Source organism: Macaca fascicularis, chromosome 12 (genome assembly GCF_037993035.2).
Source record: "Macaca fascicularis isolate 582-1 chromosome 12, T2T-MFA8v1.1".
In the NCBI taxonomy this organism is placed as follows: Eukaryota; Metazoa; Chordata; class Mammalia; order Primates; family Cercopithecidae; genus Macaca; species Macaca fascicularis.
In genome coordinates this window covers 101,629,650-101,654,343 of record NC_088386.1, presented here as the reverse complement: position 1 = coordinate 101,654,343, position 24,694 = coordinate 101,629,650, and the positions used below count along the sequence as shown (strand labels likewise).

General features: G+C 45.1%; 1 protein-coding gene across 7 annotated transcripts in view; it reads right to left on the bottom strand.

Annotated features, from left to right (window-relative positions):
• NRP2 (neuropilin 2) overlaps positions 1 to 24,694 on the bottom strand; it is a 116,457-nt gene that overhangs the window by 80,520 nt on the left and 11,243 nt on the right. For all 7 annotated transcript variants that reach the window (XM_005574027.5, XM_005574028.5, XM_005574029.4 and 4 more), the window contains exons 2-3: positions 20,486 to 20,663; positions 1,589 to 1,770 (exon numbers count right to left, since the gene is read on the bottom strand). In XM_005574027.5, coding sequence (XP_005574084.1) covers positions 1,589 to 1,770; positions 20,486 to 20,663 — 360 coding nt within the window. The remainder of the gene's footprint in view (positions 1 to 1,588; positions 1,771 to 20,485; positions 20,664 to 24,694) is intronic.

Below are 24,694 nucleotides of genomic sequence, written 5' to 3'. Positions count from 1 at the left end.
TGTCTCATATCATAGTTTTCGTTTCAATTTACATACATACTCATCCAATAACATTGCCTGCGAGTCTGTCACGTGCAAAGGGTTTGCACACCTGCCTCTCCAACCCGAAGAGAGCAAGCACCCTCTTTTGTTTCTTTCTATTTTATTCTCCCCGCTGCTCGGCAGCAGAGGATGTTCCACTGGTGCTGGTGGCATTGATCTGAATTTTGCGCAAGACTCAGGGGAATATGGATCAAGCTCCTCAGGGGCTTCAAACAGCTTGAGCCACTGGACACACAGATCGTCAGCCCCTGTGACTTCACCACACTCAGGAGCATGAAAACCCAAGGCGGACAGACCTTCTTGGGACCTGTGCCCTGCAGCAGCCTGGGCTGCCACTCTTGCACGACACGGTCCCCTCGGCCCCACCCCTTCATTTGATTCCACGTTCTTGTTCTCGGGCAGACAAATCCGACAAATATTTAGACAGAGTGGATATAAAAAGTGCTTTCAGCAGCTACCACTTCCTTTCAAGAACTGTTTAGTGAAAAAGAAAATATATATGAATAGTTCCCCTCACACTGAACTCAACAGGCGCCAGTCTTGGGCCTCTTGATGACAAGGCTGACAGTCTCCCCTTGAACCAGACTCCATCCACGAGTTGTAAAGCTTGGGCTGCTGGGGGCAGAGGGGAGACACACACATAGATGGAAGGTGAGCCTCTGAGGAGGGGAGTGGGCGGTGGGAGGGGAGGACTGGAGGACATGCTTCCCTTAGCCTCGCGATAACAAGCTCCACACATCACAGAAGAGGACACACCACCGGCAGAGTGTGAGTGTAGCTGATGAAGCGGGGTCTTGTGAACTAAGTCTGCTGCATTTAGTTTTGGAAATGAGCACTGGTCCATAGTCTCAGGCCTTAAAGTAATCTACGGGGGACCTGATGGAAATCAAGCAGTCAACTTAGAGCAAGTGCAGTGCCCTCTGACTCTTTTTCTGCTATTTTTTGATTGCTTTTCAGGGAGTCAAGTTCATTGGCATTTAGAGAGTAGGGGTTCAATGGACAGAGGTGGTAATATGGCCTACCAAGAGATGGCTTCGGCTTGGAGAAATGGGGTGGCCTGCTTTAAGCCTTATTTTAATTTAAAAGCTATGGTGTGACCCCATTTGGGAGGTCATGGCAAGATCTTTATAGAGACTCCAAACAATGAAAAGATTATGTCCTCAGTCCCATGTAGTTCCAAATAAAGACATTAGACCATGAAGTAATCGTGAGAAAGTCATCAGAGTTTTGCTTTTTCCCATGAAGACTATTTTGATTTTAAAAAGCATACAAAAATCAGATTCTTTCAAGAAGTGTTTTTCTATTTGTCTAATACCACAAACAATGGCTGCTTTGCCCCCGCATTCTGCAGTCTGCCCCCTTAAGCTAGTGGATAACCTGAGCTGGCTCTTCTTCTCGGCATGTCTCTGGGTTCACCTTGAACCGCTCACCGTGCTCAAGCTGGATGACACTGTCACTCTTACCCAGTGCCTCAGCCCACTGGGTGCTGTCCCTCCTTCTTCTCTAAAACGCCAATCTCCCCGCCCCTACGTGTGACCACACTGACCTGTCTTGAAGATCTCGTAGCGCAGAGAGAAGCCTGCCCCCTGCCGGGCGTAGTCGGAGGTGAACTTGATGTAGAGCATGGAGCCCGAGGAGATGATGGTGGGCGGGGCGATGTTCCCACAGTGTTTGCCCAGGAGGTCTGCGGATTCACTGTCCCCATCCCGAATCTCGATAAAGTCATACCTGGGTGGGGATGGCACAGACAAGAAAATATCACTCGAAGGACATGAGAAGGACCGCTGTGTCGCTCCCACTCATGTCTCTCTATTCATTTAGAGACGTTCAGGTGTTTCAGATGGATAAGCGAAGGGCACTTATGTCTGCTTGTACAGACTGGCAAACAGAGATACTGCAAGTTGTTGTGCTTTGTGAAAGCCACAGAGTGAATCAACACATGGCTGGAAGGCCTTATCTCTTGCCCACGTAAGAGCAGGAGCATCATTCTATCAAATATCACAAAACACATTTTTTTTCTTCCTTCAATAGCACCATTTTTATTTCCATTATGCTCTCAGAATCTTAGTCTCTCCTTCTTAGCTCTGTGACATTGCAAGCTGCTGAACCCCTTTGAGCATCAATTTCTTCATCTGTAAGATGAGGATAAATATATCCACTCCAAAAGGCTGGGGAGAAGATGGAATGAAAAAAATATAGACGTAAGGGGCTAGGCACTGTGCCAGACACACGGGGGATGTTTCAGAGACATTTGCTTATTTTCCCATCTCCCTCCAGCCCCGTTTCAATTTTCCCCTGGGTCATCCCTTCTTTAATTGTTAGTGACAAAGACTCCCCACCCTGAGCCACTGCCCTCCCTATGATGACTCTGCGAGGTTCACATCAGCAGTGTCTAGTCAACGTGTGTTCTTAAAAGGAATCAGCCTCATATTAGATAAGGCAATAAAAACCTTTCTCCAAAAGCAGGGGTGAGTCTCCAGGGGCCCACCGGCTACGTGCACACAACTATTAGCCTCAGTGAGAGGCAGGGCAGGCTGCCCTCCTGAAGCAGAGGCCTGTGCTCATTTGAAGCAGAGTCAAACTGGCCAGGGCTGGGAAGAAGGCACCTCAAAGACACTCTTGGCTCAGTTCATGGGAAGGTGCAAACATAATGCACCATTTTATCTTGACAGACACACATTTTCCAGCCCCGGTATGTGCTCTGGCAGTCCTCACTGTGCTGCGTTTGTGCTTGCCTTCTGGGCTCCCAGTTAATACTCCTGTCACAACTGCTTAGGTGGGAAACTTCCTGCCCACCAGCTCCCTTCCAGCTGCTGGCCGCTGCACCATTCTTTACTGAAAACCATCCATCTCCCTCTCCTTCCCTTTCTGTTTATTTATTTTGCATCAACCTGTTAAAGCAACACTTAAGAAATCTCTTCCTTGCGGGTAAAGAGAGGGCTGGGAATGCAACCTTCTCTGGGATGTGCCTGCCCATGGTTCCTGTCACATACAAGGATCTGGGGTTGCCGGCTGCCTGCAGGAGTGGCTGGTGTGAGCTGGGGAGGCCTGAGGCCTCACTTTAGCCCCCAGGAGCTATGTTACTCAGCCACTTTCAAATAATAGACCTGTAAAGGAAGTCTAAGCAGGAGTGGACCAGGATTAACTCATTCTTAGACCCCACAGGGCTGGACTCCCACAGTCAAAAAAGAACTGCTGAGCTCCTTAGAGTCTGGAGAAGTCAAAACGGCAGTTTCACCCCCCAGGAAGAAATGGAGAGATGGTCACAGATTGAGAAAGCTGTGAGTTTGGGGGAATCTGTTTAGGTCTGTGGTTTCAGTGTGGGAGATGGTGCTGACTTTGAAAACATGCTTCCTCATTTCCAAAACAAAAGTAAAAAGATGCTTCATTTGTTCTCAGGGGAACTCCCAAACCTTCCAGTAAACCCCTCCTTGCTACTTTCATACTAAGGCAAGCACTGCTGGACAGACACATTCCTATGAGCAATGGCGATGCCCTGGCAATGTGCACAAAGGTCGAGGGGCTCTGCCACCCATGCTCATGAATCAGACAACTCATCTGGACTAAGAAATGCAGGGCCCAGAGTGCAAGAGTCCGAATCCCAGAAGCAGACAGCGCTGGGCTTGCACCCCAGCTTGGCCACTTTTTAGCTGGGTGACCTCAGGCAAGTTACTGAACCTTTCTGAGCCTCACAAATGGGGAGAAAAAGAGTAAAGTAGGGATATTACAATCTTCTCCTGGGGTTGATGTGAGACTTAAATGGCAAGATCTAATCAATATGAAGTGTTAGTCCATAGTCTGGCACTCAGTGTGTGCTAAGTAAACGTGAACTGTGATTTGTTGTATTCTCACACCCATTTCAGAGGCGAGGAGGCTGAGCCACAGAGCAGAAGCGACCTTGTTTTAAGAGATGGAACAAATAAGCAGAGGTTCAGTATCAGCGGGAATGGAAATCTGTTCAAACATTCTGGAAGGCATTTTGGTGAAATGTGACAAAAGTTAATATGTACATAGCCTTTAATCCAGCAATCCTACTGCTAGAAATTTTTCCTAAGAAAATAATCAGACAATTGTGCAAAGTTGCATATGCATCTTTGTGTATGTATTTTGAAAAAATATAAAAAGTGGGAGGATATTTTGCTCATAAATAGTTTCAAAGCCCAACCGTAGAGGGAGGGTGAATCCTTTTGGGATATTTATAAAATGGAATACTCTGCTGCTACAATCAATAATCTGCAGGTCTAGAATTTTTTTTTTTAATGGAAAAATGTTCATGCTATACTGTTAACTTTTTTAAAAGATTTTTTAAAAGTATGTTTTAAAAGGTAGACATACATTTCCTTACATAAACATACAGAGGAAGTCTGAAAGACTACTAAAATACTAACAATGGCGAGAGACATGGGTGGTGGGATGATGGGTAATTTTTACTTTCTTCTTTGTAAAAGAATGCAGCTCTCATGATTTAGCAGATGTAGAAGTAAGTTCATCATCATCACCATCATCATCCATGTCACAGAACTGGAGTGAGGAATAAATGAGACACAGTAGGTTGGGACACTTAGAACAGTGCCTAGGACATGACCCACATTCAATAAATAATTTTCTAAACTTTTTTTTAAAGGATCGCCAGATAGTTCCAGTCTTTGTGTTGCCAATTTCTCTAGGAAGGACAGAAAGAGGCCCTGACATCCCACTGGCTTGTTCATCAGAAGTGAGAGGGTTTTATCTGGTTGCCTGATCACCCATGGAGTCATTTAGGGGATTAACAGAATCAGCAATGAAGCAGGGCTGCCCAACAAATGCCACTGTTACAAGCTTGCCTCAATTTACTCAACGGATATAGACCACCCCAAATCCCTTCTTGTAATGCTGCCTGCAACAAATACATCCATATGCATCTACACACACATATAGAGAAGGGATGCATTTTTGGAAAAGCTTCATATAATTCAGTCATACTATAAAGTTTTTCTCTGAGCTTGTTAGTTAAAGGACCCCTCTGGTGAATCCTTTTGTGAAGCAAATAATCAACAAGGCTTACTTGAACTTCTTAGAAAAACTAGATTTTTCTGTAAGGTTTGCTTGAGGGGAAGCGACACAGAGTTACAATTCGGCAGCTGAAATCCCCGCAACTTCCAGTGTTCTGGTTCTGCCCTGTGGACAAGCCCCATGTAACCACATGGTCTTCTGGCTGGGACTTTTATATAAAGGCACACTCCAAATGACATGCTGACTTCATGCAGAATGTCTCATTTACCTCCTGTGTGACTGACTCATTTGGGGAAATTTTTTATTATGAGGGATTTGCTACGGTTGGAGTAAATCTCCTTAGAAATTTCAGTGTTGTCAGGTTCATTTGTGAAGAGTTAGGCAGAGGCTTAGGAAGTTTCTGGCTTTGGAATAAATATGGCTTTGCATCTAGTGTCTAATATCCAGTGTTTAGTAAAGGAATCTGGGGTATAGACTCAGAGCTCACCCCAACGATAGTCAAGTAGGATAACTTGAAAAGCCACTCCTCTTAGAACGTATCACTCGTTTTCCAGAAGGCAACATAAGCCAGCTAACGGACATATTAACTAGAGTGTTTGCATTTCATTATTCATAATCTCTCCTAAATGAAAAATTCCTTTCAAAGCTTTAACACTACCTTGTATTGTTTTATTTATTTTTTTTCCTGAGCTGAAGTAGCCATCTCTATTCCCAGTTCTTTATTTTCTCTCTAAAATGGTTCCCTGAGTGCCTTTTTACTTGTCTCCTCACAGATTCTGACGTCTGCATGGTGAACATTTGTCTAGAGAATGCTTTCTCTACTTTCTTTCTCAACTTCAAAGTCTTACATTTCTCTCCCCAAACCTACATTTGGGCCATGGGAAATTTTGACAGTGAAGTTAATTTTAAGAGTCCACGGGAGAGATATGAAAAAGCAACAATCTCATCTCTTCCTCTCATCGCTAGGCAAACATGAAAAAGGACTTTCTAGTTTCCATAACTGTCTCCATGCTTGACACTTCCCAGCAGGGCACCAAAGTCTGGGTTAGTCAACAGAGCCTGTGCTGGAAGATTCACCAAGCTGAGGTCCTTCCTTCAGGACACCGAAATGTCTGGCCCTTGTCAGAATCCAGCTTTAGGGATGCCACACAGAACCACTTGGAAGGGAATTACTGTATCGAAGATAGAGTACTGAGGTCTTCCGAGGAAGAAGACTCTGCCCCTTCTTTTGGGTCTACGTATCAGAACATCTCTGCCCAAGTCCTGACATCATAACCTTTGCCAACCAAGCAAGACCTCCTTTCACACTGCTCATCATAAGATCATAAGATGTTGACGACATTTTTTATATGGTGAGCTCTTTCCAACCCCAGGGCCTTTGCAAGTGCTCTTTCCTCTGCCTGCAGTACTCCTCACTGGTGTCTTCCAGGGCTGGTTGTTGCACATCCTTCAGGCTTAAGTACAAATGTTATCTCCTCAGAGAAACCTGCTGTCACCACCCTGTTTCAGATGGCATGCCCTTATTCTCTAGCTCACCATCCTCTTACTTCTTTCATTGCTATGATCATAATCTGAAAAGATCTTGTCAATATGCTTATTTGTTTATGATCTGTCTCCTGCCCTAGACAATAAGCACCATGAAGGCAAGGACCTTGCCTCTTCATTGCTGAATTTACGACACTTGCTTGGTGCCTGGCATGTAGGAGGTCTCATTCACTTTTTGTTGAGTAAATAAATGTAAATGAATAAGGGACTTGAGGCTGGTGTTCCATGTTAAGAAGAACGCGTGCTACGATGATGCTTTCTGTGGAGTTTGATCCATTTTATACTCTCTGTCTTTGTGCCCCAACACATTTACTGAGCTATTCTGGTTGTATCTGAAAACCAAAATGTTGCCTTGTGACTCAAAAACATGAAATATAACATTTTGAGTGGAAGAAACATCGCAAATCATGCTGACAGCATTTTCACTATTAGCGGCAAACAAATCAACTATAATTAAAATGCTGTCAAAGTGATTTGAGATTTTTCTCACACTTTCAAAGTTCCATATTTCATGAGTAGATTATCCAGGCCAGAGAATTTATCACCTCCTGGAGTGCCTTTCTTCCAGGAGGCTCAAAGACATCTACAAACACTGTCTTATTAATCCTTACATTAAAACCTGTGAGGAAATTAGGAGGAAAAAAACAGCACTGTCACACACAACTTCCCAACAAAGAAGCTGCATGATGCCTAAAAAGGCTGCAAGGCAGGTCTGCACAGTGCTAAGGTCTCTGGTCTGTTCAGACCTGAAGCCACGCCACCTGCTCCTTGGGCTCAGTACAGTCACCTAGCCTTTATGGAGAAGTCAGCTCACTGTCAGGTCAGATTTTTTTAAGTAAATTTCATTTCCTTGAATTTCTGCCTTGCATCTGTACCACCCATTTACTAAAAAGCCGTTATATCACATTTTATTGAGCATTTACTATGGGCCAGGCCGTTGATTCAGATATTATTTCATTTAATCCTCATTTCATCCAAACCAGGCCCTGTTACAATTACCATCCATTTGCAGTTGCAGACATTGAGGCTCAGAGAGGTTAAGTGACCCGCCCAAGGTTACATGAGGAAGAAAGGTCAGAGGGAGGCTTTGAACCCAAGTAGTCAAACTCCAGGGCACAGAGACCTCCCCTTCCTCTCTTTGTCTCCTTGTGGGATGAAGATCTGAGGGCAATGAAAATACCAGATTGCCATAGCACAATAGCATTAGCAGGTATCGGGTGTAAAGAATCCTTATGGCCTCAGTTAGGTTTCCACAAAATGGGCGTAAGGTATGTAAGAGACTTAACAGAATCTTGCTCTTTTGAGTTGTTCTGTTTAAATAAGGCTGAAGGACTTACCAAAATTAAAAGACACATCGCCAACAGGAAAAGTGAGCGGATTTGGAATCCATGATTTCGAGACTCACCCAGCAGAAATCTAGCTTGCAAGAGTTCAGATGGGATAACATATTAATTTTTGTAAGTGTGGTATTTTTATAAGCACATATATATCCATATGTGAACATATGGCCCATGGAGTGAGAAAGCAGCATCCCGTATATTTATAAGCTCTTAAGTTATCATCTAGAGCACATATTCTTAAATGCGTGGATTTCTACTAGGGCCTACACATAAGTATAAGTGGGCTGGGGAAGCTCTGATGCTGTTTGCTGAAATTTTGTGTTTGTGAGTAGGCACATTTTTCTAGGGAAAAAGTCTGTGACAAAAGAAACGTTAAATTACTGTTAACTGAAACATACCTAAGAGGGTGTTGTGTAACCTGGGAAGTGTAGCACGTGGGCTTTGTGGACAGACACAGCTACTTTCTGGCACTTGCTCATGGTGTGATTATAGACAAGGTATTTAACCTCTCTGAGTTTCAGTTTCATCATCTACAAAATGGACATAATAACAGTCTCCACCTTTGGGGATGGTGGCAGGATTGCGAAGGTACATGCAGGCCCAGCACAGTGCCAGATGCCTTAGGAAGTGTCTGAGAGCCCCTGGCTATTTTTATTATTATCAGCATAAAACAAAACAGGATGGTGGATGTGGAGAAGAGAAGAGTTACATACACATGACACCTCGGGAGCCAGACGGGAGAAGATGAAACGAAAAGCACAGTTAGAGGCAGTCTCGATACCCCCCTTCTTGGGGCTGGGTTTCTAAAAAATCATCCCCCTGCACAAATCCATCAACAGTGTTTCAGACACTTGAGTTTTCAAGATTTTATGTCAAACTTGTGTTTCTGAGCCCAGGCTGTGTTTGAAACCACCCGTCCTCCATCTGCTGTGTTAGATAGCAAGGTACTCAAGCTCCCAAGAGGCTGCTGAGTTAATGCACATCAATGGGTCAGCACGGTGCATGGCACACAGTACGTGCTCAATGAATAGCCATTTGTTGTTATTGCTGCTGTTATTCTTATTTGCTATTTAACGCCAAGGGCTCAAACAGTTCCCAAAATCTATCTGTTTGTGTATCTGCATCGGTACCCAGTGCCTTTTTAATAGTGGCTGTTTGCAGTTGCATTTTCTTCCTTCATTTCTTCCCACCAGAAATGTCTGATATTTTGAGCTTCTTATCCACAATCCCCTCACAACCAGGGTCACCACAGCTCTTCAGAAGGGAGGAAGTCTGACCACCCACCAAAGGAAGTACATGGAGAGAATAACCCAAAACAAACTGAAGGAATTATTCCAAAAAACCTTGAAGGCAAGAAAATGGAAACGACGAATAACATCTATTTATAATTGCTGGCTATTTTTCCACAGAGGCCCTGCGATGATGGTGAGGGCCCCGCCAATCTCATTGTTCCTCATGGAGCAGGCTGCCAAGAACGCCTCCCGGCGTGAGGAAGGAGGCCGCTCCAGACAGCGCCTCTGATAAGTCTCTCGGAAGGTGAACTTTCAGAGAATTGAGGGCACACAACAAAGCCTCCCCCACTTCTGCCCTGGTCCTTTGGGTGAATACCATTTCCCTCGCTGACCTGGCTGGCCAGCAAGGCACATTCCTGAGGCCGTGTGGTCACGGGTCTGCTCTGCTTCTGGACCAGCACACACACTGGAGGCCACTTGGATGAAACATGTTTGCTTGTGTAAGGAATGGTTTTCTAGGCAACCGGTGCCAATGTGAAGTTTAAGGCTTTGGGGCAGGCTGCTTTCAGCATGAGTGTCGGGTCTTTCATTGGTCTGCTCTGTGTCTATAAAATCCTCACCCTCTGCAGTCAACTCACAGGGCCCCTTGCTAGCATTCTGGAATGATACCAGAGTGCAAAGAAGAGCAGTCCACAATTTCTTTCCAGTTCTGTTCTTCTCAGCGGCAGTGGCAGCAGTCAAGGTGAATCCCAGCCTGGCCAGGACTCTGAATTTTCCTATGCTGGCCTGGGTCAATCACGCTTGCATGCCTCAGTTTGCATCATTTGACAAAAGGGAATGGGGATCAAGCTTTTGTGCCTGGTGGGGCTGCCTGCACGGGTGACCACCGAAGGGCAATCAGAGCACAGCGTCCGGGGCGCCTGGTGTGCTGGCAGCGCCTCTTTACTCGGCAGAGTGAACCGTTCCCTCCGGCATAGGTGTTCACACTGATTCTAGCTCCCGGGGGATCCACTTGTGAGGGCAAATCATAACTTCCCCATTTGTCCGAAAAACGGGAGCCTGCTGTGAACGGAAGTGTGCCAGGCACCAGGGAATCCCTCACAGCAACAAAAAAGTCCTTTTTGTTTTTCCAGGGATACAGGCTCCATATCATTTTTCTATTCCCCTTTGCTGGCATCCAGCCTCCCTAACAAAACTTGGAAGATGCAAAACTCATCTGAAAAATGTGCCATGCAGAAATCCAAGTAGGGGACAGTCTGGGAGTAGGTGACATGTGTGATGGGACCCCTTTTAGAGTTCATTTACTTGGAGCTTCAGGTTACAGAGCTTGGAGCTTCTCCTGGCTCCAGGGGCAAACTTGTCACTACTGTGCAAAAAGCACCATGGTGTGGAAATGATGGGCCTGCACTAATGTCCAGGCAGGAAGGGGCTGCTGCCACGCCAGGGCAGAGATCCTGAATCTAGCACTCAGGGGCCAGTCAGCTGGAACTGCTTCCGCTTGTGACTATGCTCTCGACAGCTGCATTCTGAAGCGTCATGCTGCACAGGCAGCCCGGGCCACGTGAGGCACGTTAAAACACTCACCTTCTCTCCCCATCCCAGAAATGCCCTTTCCATTCGGAGAGAACAGGTTGGGGTTTGTTGGGGGTGGAGGAAGCAAGCATTTAGGAATGTGGGGTGCTCCCGGCTAGAGCCTCATAAAACCATGAAGAAAGATGTTTAGAAAGGACATGAGCTTCTACAAGAAAGGGAACCAGATTACAGGAAGTCTCTGAGCAGGATGGGAGCAGTGTGAGTCAGACCTTGAAGGATCTTTATTCATCGCACAGCCATAAGTGGGCTGTTTGTTTTGCACACACAGCTTCTGGCTGGTTGGCCACAATATTGTAGTGACCAGTGGGGGCCCTGGCAGCGTGGGAGGAGGCATCAGTGCCAGGGATGAGCTTCAAGAGCCACATGTGGATAAAGGCCCAGGCAGGGAAGAGTACAGCAGAAAAGGCCCCCAGACGATAACTCAGTACCCCAACATTTAACCCAGCAGCCTGCTCTGAAGCTTAAACTAAATCCTGTATCTGCTTGGACCTCAGTTTCCCAGCAGATGACCCCCCAAAATAATACTTTCTTACCCTCCTACCACTCTCAAAAGATGACACATAGATAAATCGCTTTGAACTTTTAGATGAAAGGTGCTCTATAAACCTGAGGTCTCATCAACTGTAATTGTTACAGTAATTATTTTAATGATAATAATGACGATAACGGGAGGGGGGATCGGGTGGGGATGAAACCTCCTACTTTGAGACAAAGAACATCTCTTCCATTAAAACCTGCATCACGAATCCTTCTGCTCCAAGCTCTCAACCATCTCTTTCAAACTGCCAATTTCTGGGCTGAAATATTATTTACTCCTTTCCTTTCCAATAAAACAATTATTTGTTCCACCATTTGCCCCCTCACTCACTCTCCAGTGTATCTGGCTTCGTCCTGAGAGCTCGGCCATGGACTGTTTACATGTCTCGCTCACCCTCCAAGACTCTGGTTCAGCTCCATTGACACTAAAGGCAGGCGAATTCTCTCGGTGTGAGGAATCAATTACTTCCGCTGACACTCTATTACTGGCCCTCCCATCTTTGGACTCCAGATGGAGAGTGAAGGTGGTGGTGAGGATGGCAGGGAATTTGAAGGGGATGGTGAGCGAGGCTGCAGGGGGACTGGGGGAGTAGGAGGTTGATGACAGGGAGGCGAAAAGAAACGATGGACTGAGAAGCCTCTGGCTTGTATTTAAAGACACTGAAAGAGATCTCTCTCCTTGACTGCCCTGCTGGCATCCGGAGGTGACTGCATGGCAGGAAGAGGCAAAGAAAAGGAATAAAAATGGAAAAGGAAAAGAAAAGGCTTGTCAAGGATATCTAAAGAAATCAGAGAGGCCCCAAATACCTAAGCACTGGGACAGCAGATGACAGCTTCAAGCAGATTGACACAGGTATACAAAGGCAGCTTTGGGCTGACTGGCTTCAAATCCAGCCCCACGATTACTACCTGTGTGATCGCTCAGGGCCTCAGTATCTCCATCTGTTAAATGGGATAATAGCAGTACCAGTACCAGCTGTGGAGGTTAAACATAGAAAGCTCTTAGGGTAGGACCTGATGTCTGGCAAGAGTTCAATAAATGTTTGCTATTGTTGTCTAATTCTGAGAGTTCCTTCACATGACCCACAAACATACAGTTGAGTCCCAGTGGGAAAAAGTAGAAAAATATTAGAGACTGCAAGATGCTCGCCTACAAAGCTCAAAAAAAGGCATAAAAAAAGTCATGCATTTCTGCTGCCCTCCCATACCTAAGCCCAACTCACACTTCTTTCTCCTTTTCCTTTTCCTTCTTTTTAGAAAATTTTATTTTGACCCAGCTAACATTTTTCAGGGATTCTCCTTCTAGGAAAAAAATTTTGATTATGTAAATTAAATACAACCATCTACTCTGCAATCAACTGAGATGAGTTGTGAGGCACGAGGTCCCATAATGAAGGACGATTACAGAAGCTCTTTTCTGGAAGGAAAGACAAGGGCAGCTGATATCTTTTTTTTTTTTTTTTTTTTCTGGAATGATTTATCCAGGCAGAAGTGTAAGAATGGAATTAAATTATCTTTTGAGTTTCTCTTAATCCAAAGGCTTAAATCCCCTTGCCACTAAAAAGGACGAAACAAAAATAATATAAATTTCTTTTTCTATAGGACTCATGACTCCAGGAAAATACACAAATCCCTTTTTAGAAAAATCTTATGTTTTTACTTGGTATAGTTCCATCTCTTCTTTATCCCCTCCACACCTGGAGCTCTCACTGAATTTCTTAAGACAGACTCTCAGCCGGTGTAATTAGATGGGAGAATTACACGGAGTTACATGGGGTGAGATGCTGGCCCTCTGGGATCTCTGGGTTCGGAGAAGGTGCCAGGGTGGAGAGGCAGAACAAGTGGGATTGTGCATGATAAAATCTCAAGTGATTTTCTCAGTCAGAAGATAAAGCACATCGTTAAGAAGGGCATCCACAGTGAGGCTTGCATTGAGACGGTTACAACTGCAACGCTCATTTTCAAAAACAAACTGCCCAAAGTAATTCCAGCTGCTTTTTAACCTTGGTAAGAGGAGGAGAACAGTCTGTGAGTTGTTTTTCCCCCTGATCCATGGGCGAGGTGGAGTTGCTGGGCGGAACCTCTGGTCAAAGTTGGTAAGTGTCGGGGCCACAGCCAGCTGCTCCCATTAGTCCACCACGTACCTGGAGGTGGATCTGTTTCTGTCATTAGGAGGATTGTTGCAATACCGAAAAGTATTACTGCTCACTGGTTCCTTAGGGGAATCAGAATAGTTCTGTGGTTGGGCAGGCAGTAAATAATAATGTCAGTAATAATGTCGTGAGTGATCAAGCCAACAGCCTCTCCTCAACAAGCACAAGGCACCCTCTTGAACCACACAGAATTCTCGCTATGCTTTGTTGGCTTTTCAGACTTCAACGGACACCAGCTAAAGCCACACCTCCAACTGGGCAATCTGGCCTCCCGCCCTCTATTCATAGGAAAGAGACTTGGATTCAGAAAGTCTTGTGTAGCAGGAAATTGACAAGAGGAGCTTAATCTGAAGTGTTACCTGGACTTTCCCAGGTCAAACCCCACTTTCAGGCATTCCACTTGAACATAGGGTATGAGGCTGCAGAGACCCTACAATGGACAGGGAGGGTGGGGACAGCAGAGAGTCCCCATAATCTCAGTCTTTCCTGCTTCCTGACCACCCTGTCTCCTAAGGAGATGGTGGAAGTTGTCTGGCCAGGAAATACAATTAAATAGTATTGCTCAGGCACCTCTTCACTGGGAAAAAGGTTTGTGTCAGCAAGTCACAAGGACAGCCCCTTTTACTCTACCCTTACAATGTCACTGGTTAAGAAATTGGGTTCAGGAATGTTCAATTATTTTGGTTCCTGAAGGCATCAAACCATCCCTCCTTGTCTTTGAGCATTCTGCTGTCTGCCTGTGACACGAGCCAAACACACTCCCTGCTGCCTGGCCAACTTCTTTAGAATTCGTATAGGCATCACCTCCTCCAGGGAGCCTTCCTTGATCTTCCCAGCCTAGGCTGGACCTGGATGCTGTGGGCCCACATAACAGGTCCATATCATGTCCCCGGCCAAACGCATGATGTGGGGGAGGCAGAGAGCACAAGAGTAAAGCAGAGATTGAAAACTCCAGGGTATCTGGCTTCAAAACCCTTCTCTGCCACTTATGGGAGTGGAACCTTGGGCCAGTTGCTTAACTTCTTTGAGCCCAAGTTTCCTCATCTGTAAATGAAAGAGTAACAGCAACTTTAGGGAAAAAAATATGATTTATTCATCACTGTATTCCCAATACTACCACTTAGCACATAGTAGGTGTTTAATAACTATTTCCTGATGAATGAATGGTCTATTACCATTTTGTTGGTGAGAGACTCATGTCCCAAATCAGTTAGTGATGTTCTTGGCCTGTGTCCTACCCCCTAAGATTATGTCACATTCCCAGATGGACAAATAGGGAAAACAGATCGATCTGTCTTCCAACACAGATTCAGCTCATGCTGACCGATTGCCTGGCATTTCCAATGTAAAAATATCACTAAATCACTTGCACACACCTGCCTAGCACCCTCTTAGACTAGGTGCCATGGGAGTTTAGACATGAAGGGCTTTGTGCCCTTGTAGAATTTACATGCTGAGAACTCAAGATGACCACATATGAACAAAAAGTAAGTGACTCAGGCAACATCAAGTGCTCTGGGACTTCAGAGGAGGGGCTGATAAGACAGAACTGCAGGAAGCAAGGAAACTCAGGGGAGGAAGATGGGAGCTTGCAGCTGGACACTGTGGAGGGAGGGGAGGAGGGCCGGAGCCCTGGGAACCCAGGGGGCTCACACAGATGTAAAACTATGCTTGGTTATTTGCAGGGAATGGAGATTATTTACTGAGCACAGGGAAACACTGCTGGCTGAGTGGGGAGGGGCCAGATAACTGAGGTCTGGTCTGATCTCTCTGTTTACTATGATCAGGTTATCAACTGGGAAAGTGCTACCTTTCTAAGATATCATCTCTTACTTTGGGAGAAACAGACACATCTTCTAAGATATAGAGGGCCCCTCTGGCTGTAAATAAACACAAGAGCACCCTGTTTATCTAGGACACTTAGAGGCAAATATCCAAAACCTTAAATATGCAGAATATGAGGGTGTGGGGGAGTTTAGAAGAAAAGATTGTGAGCAGCTATACTGATGTTGAGAACTCCATCCTCTGTTGCTCTTACGCTTTGTCACTTTGGGATCCCTCCCCAGTCCTAACTCTGCTGCAAGCTTGGCTGGCCGAAGCCAGCTGGAAATGCTAGCCTTGGGATTGCACTGGCTTGGGCAAAGGTTAGGTCCCAGAACCCAAACTTCCCAAGAGACAGCAAGGGCTCCTGAAGCAAAATTGATAACCCAATAAAAACGCAAAAACAAGTCAGAAGGGGAAGGCTATAGGAGACAGGCATACTCGTAACAGGATGTGTGAAAGCAGGAGGATTGATAGAAAATCGTCCCACACTGTCCCCTGATAAAGTCCAATGATGCTAACACAGTTGCTAATTTATTGAGCATCTACATAAAAAGGCAGAGCAATCTTGCAAAATATTTATTATTACGACAGCTTTGCAGATGAGGAAACTCAGGCCTGGGAAGTTTGAAAGGTCAATAAAATTCAAATCTTAATCTGCCTGTTCCAAATATGGCAATACCTGGCTGCTGTCACAAAAGTGAAGCTTAGAATTCGAAGCCCAAACATTGAGAAAAAGTTGACTCCTCTCAATGCAGGTTTTAAAAAGACAGGGAAGTGCAGCACATGATTTACAATGTTCTTGATCAGAAATCCTTTAAAAAAAGAACTCTTGGAACTAAGGTTCTTTTTTAAGAACTTTAAAGGTGGATATTTCAGTATCTGGACAATTCACCTAAACGGAATGTCATTATTCAATGATACGTGGTAAATGAGATATTGCTGTGCTGAACATAGCACATAAAATCATTTATGTAGACTTCCTTGAGAGCTTTTTAGCCTAAGAAATGTTCTTTCATTTCTTGCTAGGTTTTGCACTTTCTGAGACCCATCAAGATATCCATCTAGAAATTACCTTTTTTTTTTTTTTTTTTTTAAATGAGACAGAGTCGCACTCTTTCGCCCAGGCCGGAGTGCAGTGGCGCAATCTCAGCTCACTGCAGCCTCTGCCTCCCAGTTCAAGTGATTCTCCTGTCTCAGCCTCCAGAGTAGCTGGGATTATAGGCGTGCACCACCAAGCCTGGCTAATGTTTTTTGCATTTTTAGTAGAGATGAGGTTTCACCATGTTGACCAGGCTGGTCTTGAACTCCTGACCTCAGGTGACCTGCCTGCCTCGGCCTTCCAAAGTGGTGAGATTACAGGTAGAAATTACCAATGCTTAAAGGACCCAGCCTCTTAGTTTGGGTTTTATTTGGTTGAGCCTCTGGGATGGGGTGGGTGCTGGGGCTGTTTGAGAACTCCTGAACAAGCTGTGTATTATATGCAGGTGGGTGTTTTAAAAATACATACATTTTAAATTTTAGAAATGGAAAAAACCACTCAACTTTGTGTATGGGTTTCTAAAACCATAACATTCAGTCTGTTGGCTGATGACTCAAGCGAAAAGCCTCTGTCTGCCGGAGCAGCAACATCCTAGCATCCTTCATTCCACAGGGAATAAAGTGGCTTCTCTCTGTTTGCCCAGACGGCCCGTAGTCTCGCCCATTTGTCCTTTGGCCTCAGGAGTCCAGCTGTGCCACAGTGGCCTCTGGTTTCCGCCCACAACTTCTATACAGGCCCCAAAACAGCCTGTGGGTGCCCAGGATTTGCATTTCTGCAAGTGACTGGAGGGAGGAGTCAAGGGAAGTTCACCAGAGATGGTGGCCTTGGATTGCACTGAGTCAGGCAAAGCTGTGGCTTGTGAGTGAAATTTTCCAAGCAGACAGCAAGCTTCGATGGAACATAGTTAATAAGCAACGGTTAGGGGAAAAGGTCTATCTGGGATTTACTCGGCAACCGTCTCAACCTTTGGGATGCAGATTTCTTTTCTTTTCTTTTTTTTTTTTTTTTTTTTTTTGAGACGGAGTCTCGCTCTGTAGCCCAGGCTGGAGTGCAGTGGCCGGATCTCAGCTCACTGCAAGCTCCGCCTCCCGGGTTCACGCCATTCTCCGGCCTCAGCCTCCCGAGTAGCTGGGACTACAGGCGCTGCCACCTCGCCCGGCTATTTTTTGTATTTCTTAGTAGAGACGGGGTTTCACCGTGTTAGCCAGGATGGTCTCGATCTCCTGACCTCGTGATCCGCCCATCTCGGCCTCCCAAAGTGCTGGGATTACAGGCTTGAGCCACCGCGCCCGGCCGGGATGTAGATTTCAAGGTATACAGAGAGCCAAGGGCTCAGGGGCCACAGCCCAGGATAAATTCTTTCATATCAGGGCCCCGTTTCCAGGCCTCGAGGCAATCTTTGCAGTTAACCCTGCTCACAGGAAGAACCTGGGCAAACACGAGGTTGGGCGTGCTGACCACTGCTCTGTCTCCACAGCTGAGCTGGCTGCTCCTCCTGACTTGCTTGCTCAGTTCCCCTTTTTGCTGGGGCATTGCTGCTGTACCCTGTGATTGGAAGACCAGCCCAGGCAGTTTTCTTTTGGGAAGTACTGACTTTATGGGCCTGTCGAGCCAAATCCAATTTGAAGCATGCACCCAAAATAAAAGGAGAAAGCAGGCTAATTTCCTTGGATAGTGAGTGCTTTCCAAACCCAGGAGCTCCCTTGGAATGAAAATGCAGTATGGAAGAGAGAGGGAGAGCTGGAACGCAACAGAACTTCCAGGACTTCAATTAGATTAATTGTTCCTTTCACAAGAAAGTAAAACAAGGCAGTGGGGAGGGGAAGCCCATTTATTGCAAATGCAAATGGCCAGGGGAAGTGTCAAAAACACCTTGAAGAGTGAGAGGCTGAGAAAACCAGATGTGTCTTTCTAAATACAAAAATTAATGAGAGAGAAAGAGAGAAATGGGGAGTTGGGGAGGAACAGAGAATTAATGACAAGGTTAAGTGGATGAGGCTTAATCCCAACAGAGCCTCTCCGACAGTTTGGCCCTGGGAGAACAGACCCCAGAAAAATTTTTTTTCTGACCTCCTTCACTTTTTAGGTTCAAACCAGACACATGAGGTCATGGAATGGGGAGAAAAACAGGAAGTGATTTAGCAAGGATGATAAGCCAGAAGATAACCCTATAAATCCCCTACTCCACCTCCAGCAAGGGATAATGCCTTCTTCTTTCCCTTGTCAGAGGCTCTGGCAACCTTTAGTTCTCTCCAGCTTTGGGACTGAGTCCTGTCCATGGAAGGGGTACCCCGCAGCCCAAAGCAGGACAGGAGCATGTTTTTCTGGCCTTTCATCCTTCCCAACACGTTTTAAGCCATGCTTACTAGCTCCTAAGTTTTTCCTTCCAAGAGCCATGCTTTCTCCCTCTGCCACTATGAATATACATAGGATGACCTCTTGTCAAGTTCACTGGGAGATTTGCTGGCATAAGCATAACAGAATTTGGCCCTTAGTCGAGAGAGGTGCTTAGTCAAATTTCTCTGAGCTCAGACCCAGGCTGTCTCCGTACATTATGCTTCCGTTTGTGCCAACCTTCTGCAGTCCAGCCGGAAGAATTAAAGCCCAAAACACTTTATAAAGAAGCTCTTATAACAGAAATGCTTGAAAAAGTTCACTGTCAGGGAATCAGAAGCCTTGGGATGCTGAGCAAATGTATGCAGGGTACTCATGTAACTTAGACAAAGAGGAACTGATGAGTTTCCCTATGTCATCCATTGAGTCAAGAGTGGATCTGGGATTAGAAACTTCATCTTATGACTCTTCGTCACATGAGGCATCCATCCGGGAAACCCTTTGGTTTTCAACAAAGACTACCTCTTGTTAGGAGAAAACCATTATGTAGGTGCAAAGTAGTCCTAGGAGGATAATAATGACATCAATTCACTGAGCCTCACAGTCTGGCACTAGTTAAAGAGGGGCCTTGTTTCCTCCATGAGGAAGTGCTGGCCCAGACCTGGCCTGTAGGAGTTTTGCCTTCTCCTTGGTACCTGTGCCGCCAGCTGGCCCCTTTATTAATTTTTCAGTATTTGCAATTCCTTGCTTAATAGCAAGGAATACTTAAGACAATGTATTAATCACATGGGAGCACTGCACACTTATCAGAGTAACAGCATGCTGTAGGCGCTCATTTGGGGCAGAATATGACTGTTGGCACATTCTTTTCTACACAAAAACTCTCACTTTAGTTCCAATGAGGAAAGACTTTAAGATGCAGTTCAGTAAACAGTGCAAAGCACATTTGCATTCTAGACATGCTGCCTGCTTCCCAACCTTAACTTTTAGGGACCTCAGTGTTAACATGGCATTTCTAAAGTACTCACAAGTGTCTAAATGTCCACTTGGGATTTCCTAAGCCACACATTTCCAGGGTGGCAGAATCAATGTTGTAAGACCAGCTGAGTCACCTTGGGTGACTGACCTAACCTCTCTGTGCTTCAGTTTTCTCTCTTGTGCAAAATGGAGATCATAATGGCACTAACTTCCCAGGGCTCACTGTGCAAAGTAAATGGATTAATATTTGTAATGCAATCAGAACAGTGTTTGTTAAATAAATCCATAACACTGACTTTGAGACTCTAACTTGTGTAACACAGGTATCAAGAACCAGTATGAATCTTAGAACTACTTAGATTTTTTTTTTTTTTACTCTTTTTATTTTTCTATAAGGAAACCAGTTACCACTATATAAAGTAACAGGCTGATCCTGCGTGGCTGGATGCGGGGGAAGTCTCCGCTTGGGGATACAGCTACTATCTTATTAAGGAAGCGGGTGGGGTTTATACATGTAGCAGCTGTGGAAATGGGGAGATCTCCAAGAGGAAGGTAACCCAAATTCAAGAGGTGGAGTTTTGTAGTCCAGCCCCTGCCACCACATGGAAATTCTCCTCCACTACCAGCCTTTGGAGGTAGGTTAATATTCTCTACTTTTCACTCTAGAAGCCTCTTTCCACCATATTGTGGGATCAGCCACACCTTTATTTCCCTGGAAAGGGAACGCCCCTTGAGGTTCTCCTCTGAGGCCAGGATCCACCACTGCTTAGCAGCAGGTCTTGGGGAGAGGGGTGACAGAAGTGACAAAAGCAGGGGTAGGGGGCGGAGCATGTGCATCTCGTGGATGGATACACAGTGGGACAGGACAGTGCTTACTTGCAGTCATGCTTCTCGATTTCAAAGTGAGGGTTGAAGTTGAGGACAATCTTCTGGTTGGGTTCGGGGGCGTAAACAATCCACTCGCAGTTCTGGTGGGAGGGGTAGTCCTGGGGGTAACCGGGAGAGGTGATATAGCCAGCATCTTTGGAATTCAAACGACCTCCACACGGTGGGTCTGAAAGAGAAATCAACAACCCAAAGAACTTCAAATATGTTACAGCTTTCTTCCCCCCAACACTCCCTCCTTCTCTTCTGTACCAGTGTCTGATTAAAACTATTTTACAGACCTTTTATGGCAGTCCAGAGGACTAACCTACTGACTCATTCGGTGGAAGAGATTATTCCAGCTCATCCCTCCCCCTACCCACCCGACTACACACACACACACAGATGAAAGTATTCCAGAACATGGCCATAAATATTCTCAATTACATGGTCTGCGATTGAAAAAACAAGAGGACTGCAAACTCAACATGCCTCCCTGCCTTTCCTGCCTCCCCTCCTTGGCCCATCTTCCTCTCCTCATTCAACCTCCCATCTCTATCTTTATCTCATAAATCCTTCATTTTATTCGGTGTCTCCCAGCCCAACCCAGGCAGCCAGCAGTCAGGGCTCCGGGAACTGACAATGGTGGTTTTGTGGTGCCGACCCACAAGCGAGCCTGGTAACAATTACATGTGGTGCAGAGGAAGCACTCTCAGCTTTGGGCCAGAACAGGCCCTGGAGGGTGATTGCAGCCCCCTTTTTTTTTCTTTTTTAAAAAAAAAAAATGCAAAACCCCCAAACATTTAATTCCACATATACCACAAGTTTGATTTATTATTTCATTATACACCGAATGGAAAAATCTGTATTAGAGAATCTACTGGCTCCAGCCTTGGAATTTCGACAAAGGTGCTTTGTGTTGAATGAACATCTGTTTCTTCTGCGCTGTCTGCCCACTATCCCTCCTGCCTGGTCACCACCACCAGAGTGTGCTGCTGCTTTGTCCAGTCATAACTGGCCATTTGAAGGAAGAGCTGGCTCCCTGTACCCGCAGTGCCTGGCTGGAGGCAAACAGCTTCATGTGGCCCAGGAGGGAAGGGAGCCACCTTCAAAGGCTCCAAAGGTGGGTGATGACATTTGAGGAATCTCATCTATTCAGGAGTAAAGTTCTGCAATCCCCAGCAGGGATTCTTGGGAAATAGGGAGTTTTACTTAAATACCACAGTAGAACAGAAGCTGGGAAGGCACATGAGACAGAGAAATATTCAGAAGCCTCTCGGAGACCTTCCTGAGATGTGTGTGTCTCTTAGCATCAATCACGATTTAATATCGCCATCTGCATGGAGCAGCATGGGCCTGTGAATTATGTATTACGACTCAGCAGCCGCCCTCCAGGATGGGTCTTTCTCCTGTGTTCACTCTTTGAGGGAACAGGTCATGCATTTTTTAACTCTACAGGTGCACTTTACTATTCCCCATGTCTGTTGGCATTACTATCTCCCAGACCTCTGCTTTAGACTACCGGCCTGACAGGCTTTAAATGCATAAAAGATGGGCACGCTGCACATGGGTGGTTGGGACACAAATCCACACAAGTAGCCTTTTTGGCATCAAGCCTCCACAGCTCAAACTGTGCCGTGTTGAACTGCCCAGAATCGAATGGATTCTGGTCCATTTCCTACTGGGTGGAAAACAAAAGCAGCCATTTCCTCAGGCTGGTACACAGCACATCATCTTCTTACCTAATGACCCTGCACCCACTCCAACCATGAGGACAATGAGCTCATCCCTCCCACCCAGATCACAGGAGGCCAGCCATGAGGCCCAGTTCCTCTGCAGCCAATACCCACGGGCTTTCCAGGTGCCCACACCACTCACCCATGCTGGGAACCCAGTGTCATCTAGCCAGCCCATTGAGGCCCACTGGTCCTGGCTTATGCATATGAAATAGGGCGGAGTGACCCTCTGAGAAGGCAGAGGTGTGAGGACATAGATCACCAGCTGCTCTTACTCAACTAGCAGAAGAGGGAATTTTCTACCAGGTCCAGTTCCTTTGCCAGCTATTTTGCAGAAAACTGCAGCCCTGCCACCAACTCACCCCAAACCACACTTTTTTGCCTTGGAATTCATCAGAGGAAACCTGAGCTGAGCTCCTGTTTAGTAACTGTTATGGTTTCCACATACTCTCCACTCTCCCCACCCTCACTCTCTCCCTCCTTTCCCCATCCCTTCCTCTACTTCTCTCCAATTACTCTTGAAAGAGGAACTTTTCTCCCTCAATTCCCCACACCCCACGTTTAAGCTTTTAGTAATTAGAACAGGCACACAGATCAGCAATAAAGATAGGAAACTTTTTCACAGGAAAGTTTCATTTCTCATCTACAGTAGAAGCAATCATTTCTCTACTACCAAAAAAAAAAAAAAAATCAAACTACATATATCCCATAGCTTATAGTCTGCACTGTCTGCTGTTAAACCAAAAGAAAAGGGAGTCATCCATTTCTTTTTTTCTGTCCTTTCTTTACCTGAAGAAAATCAAGGCACTTATTGAAGTATCAGAGAACTCATTAGAACGTCTGCTTCAGTTGTGTGTGGTTAACCTTTTCAATACTCACAAATTTATAAATTCACATTCTTGTTTGGCTTGCATTCACACTCAGAAACACACACATAGATATTGAACATACTTCAAGTACATATACATATCAGTAATTCACACTTTAGTCCTATACACACGTTCACACCTTCTCATAAAATATCACACATCATTTGCACAAACATATATCCACAAAGATAAATACTAGAATTTCTGTTTTTATTTTTCTTGGAGAGAACAGAATTCTTGAAACTTATCAGTAAAAATTGTAAAGAAAACACAATCATTCTATATCTCCTCTTGATAACCGATCTTTCCTTTCTAGGGTTGGGGACACATCATTTCTTAAATACAAACATGTCCCAATAGAAATTAACTAGAATTTTTTCTGAAGAGCTATACCATCCATTACTTTGTAGGTCTTTATTGTGTTCCACAATGAACTTTATACATGGTTGCTGTCCTGTTTCAGAGGAGTCAAGTTAAGCCAAAGGAGAGTTGAACTCAAGGGCAAAACCCTTAAGGCCAATCTCCATATACAGAGGGAAATTGACCCTGTTTGAGCTACTGAGCCTGTTCGGTGAGTTGACAAAAGACTTCATTCTGCAACTATTTCGTGAATACCTTTCACCTGGGGCAAATTCATCACCCAAAGAGAGATAGCAAAACCCAGGCTTGGACTATTCAGAGCATTTTCTCCTACATCTGGGAGGGAAGCCTGCGGGATGAGCCAGGTCAGGTCTGAGAAAGGCCCAAGGCTGAAAGGAATAAAGTGACAGCTCCAGCTGTAATTGGAAATAAAGAGAACACTAAGTTCTGAGGTCACCAAGTTCTGATTTTCCTCCTATAATGATTACTTAGGTGTTTTTTTTTTTTTTTTTTTTTTTTTTGAAATGTAAAGTATCAGATTGCTTTAAACTCTGTCTGCTCTTTTTCTCCTTCTTAAGTATTGTTGTTTCACTGGTAGCCTAAGTACCATCTGCTGCTGCCTAGGGGTAACATAGCCCTGGAAAGGCAAAGGGATGTTGTATCCCTTCACTTAGGAACTCACCTTCCTGCAGAATCCAATCACTTTCCTTGCAGATATTTAATTTTTAAGAAGTATTAAGAATGGGAAAAGAAGATCTTTTAAAAATCTGGTCTGCCTTCTAGAAAAATTTAGTTGGCATTGTTTTAAAGGAACACTGTATAACCTGAACTTGACAATAATATTTGCTAAATACGGAAGCCTGACTGTAGTGAGAACTTTCTAAATAATCCGATTACTATGGCTTACTTCACGACAGCTTGGTAAAAGACCAATCAGATCCCTCACTTTAGTTGAACTAAAGGAGAAAGTCGTTGGCAAAACCAGGGAAAATTGGCCATTGGCTGGATGTGGGATTAGAGGGCCCAGTTGTTGTAAAAGGTGAGTCTGGGGTAATGGGACTGGGTTACCAGGAGAGGGAGGGATCGACATTAGCAGAAAGATGGGAGATGGCACCCAGCTCTTAACTCACTCAATTTGACCTTTCTGGGGCTCAGCTTCACAAACTGTAATTCAATGAATGGACTGAATTAGGTGTGTAGCTTTCAAATTTATCTGTTTTTTTTTAAGTACTTTTTTTTTTTCTTGAACAAAACTC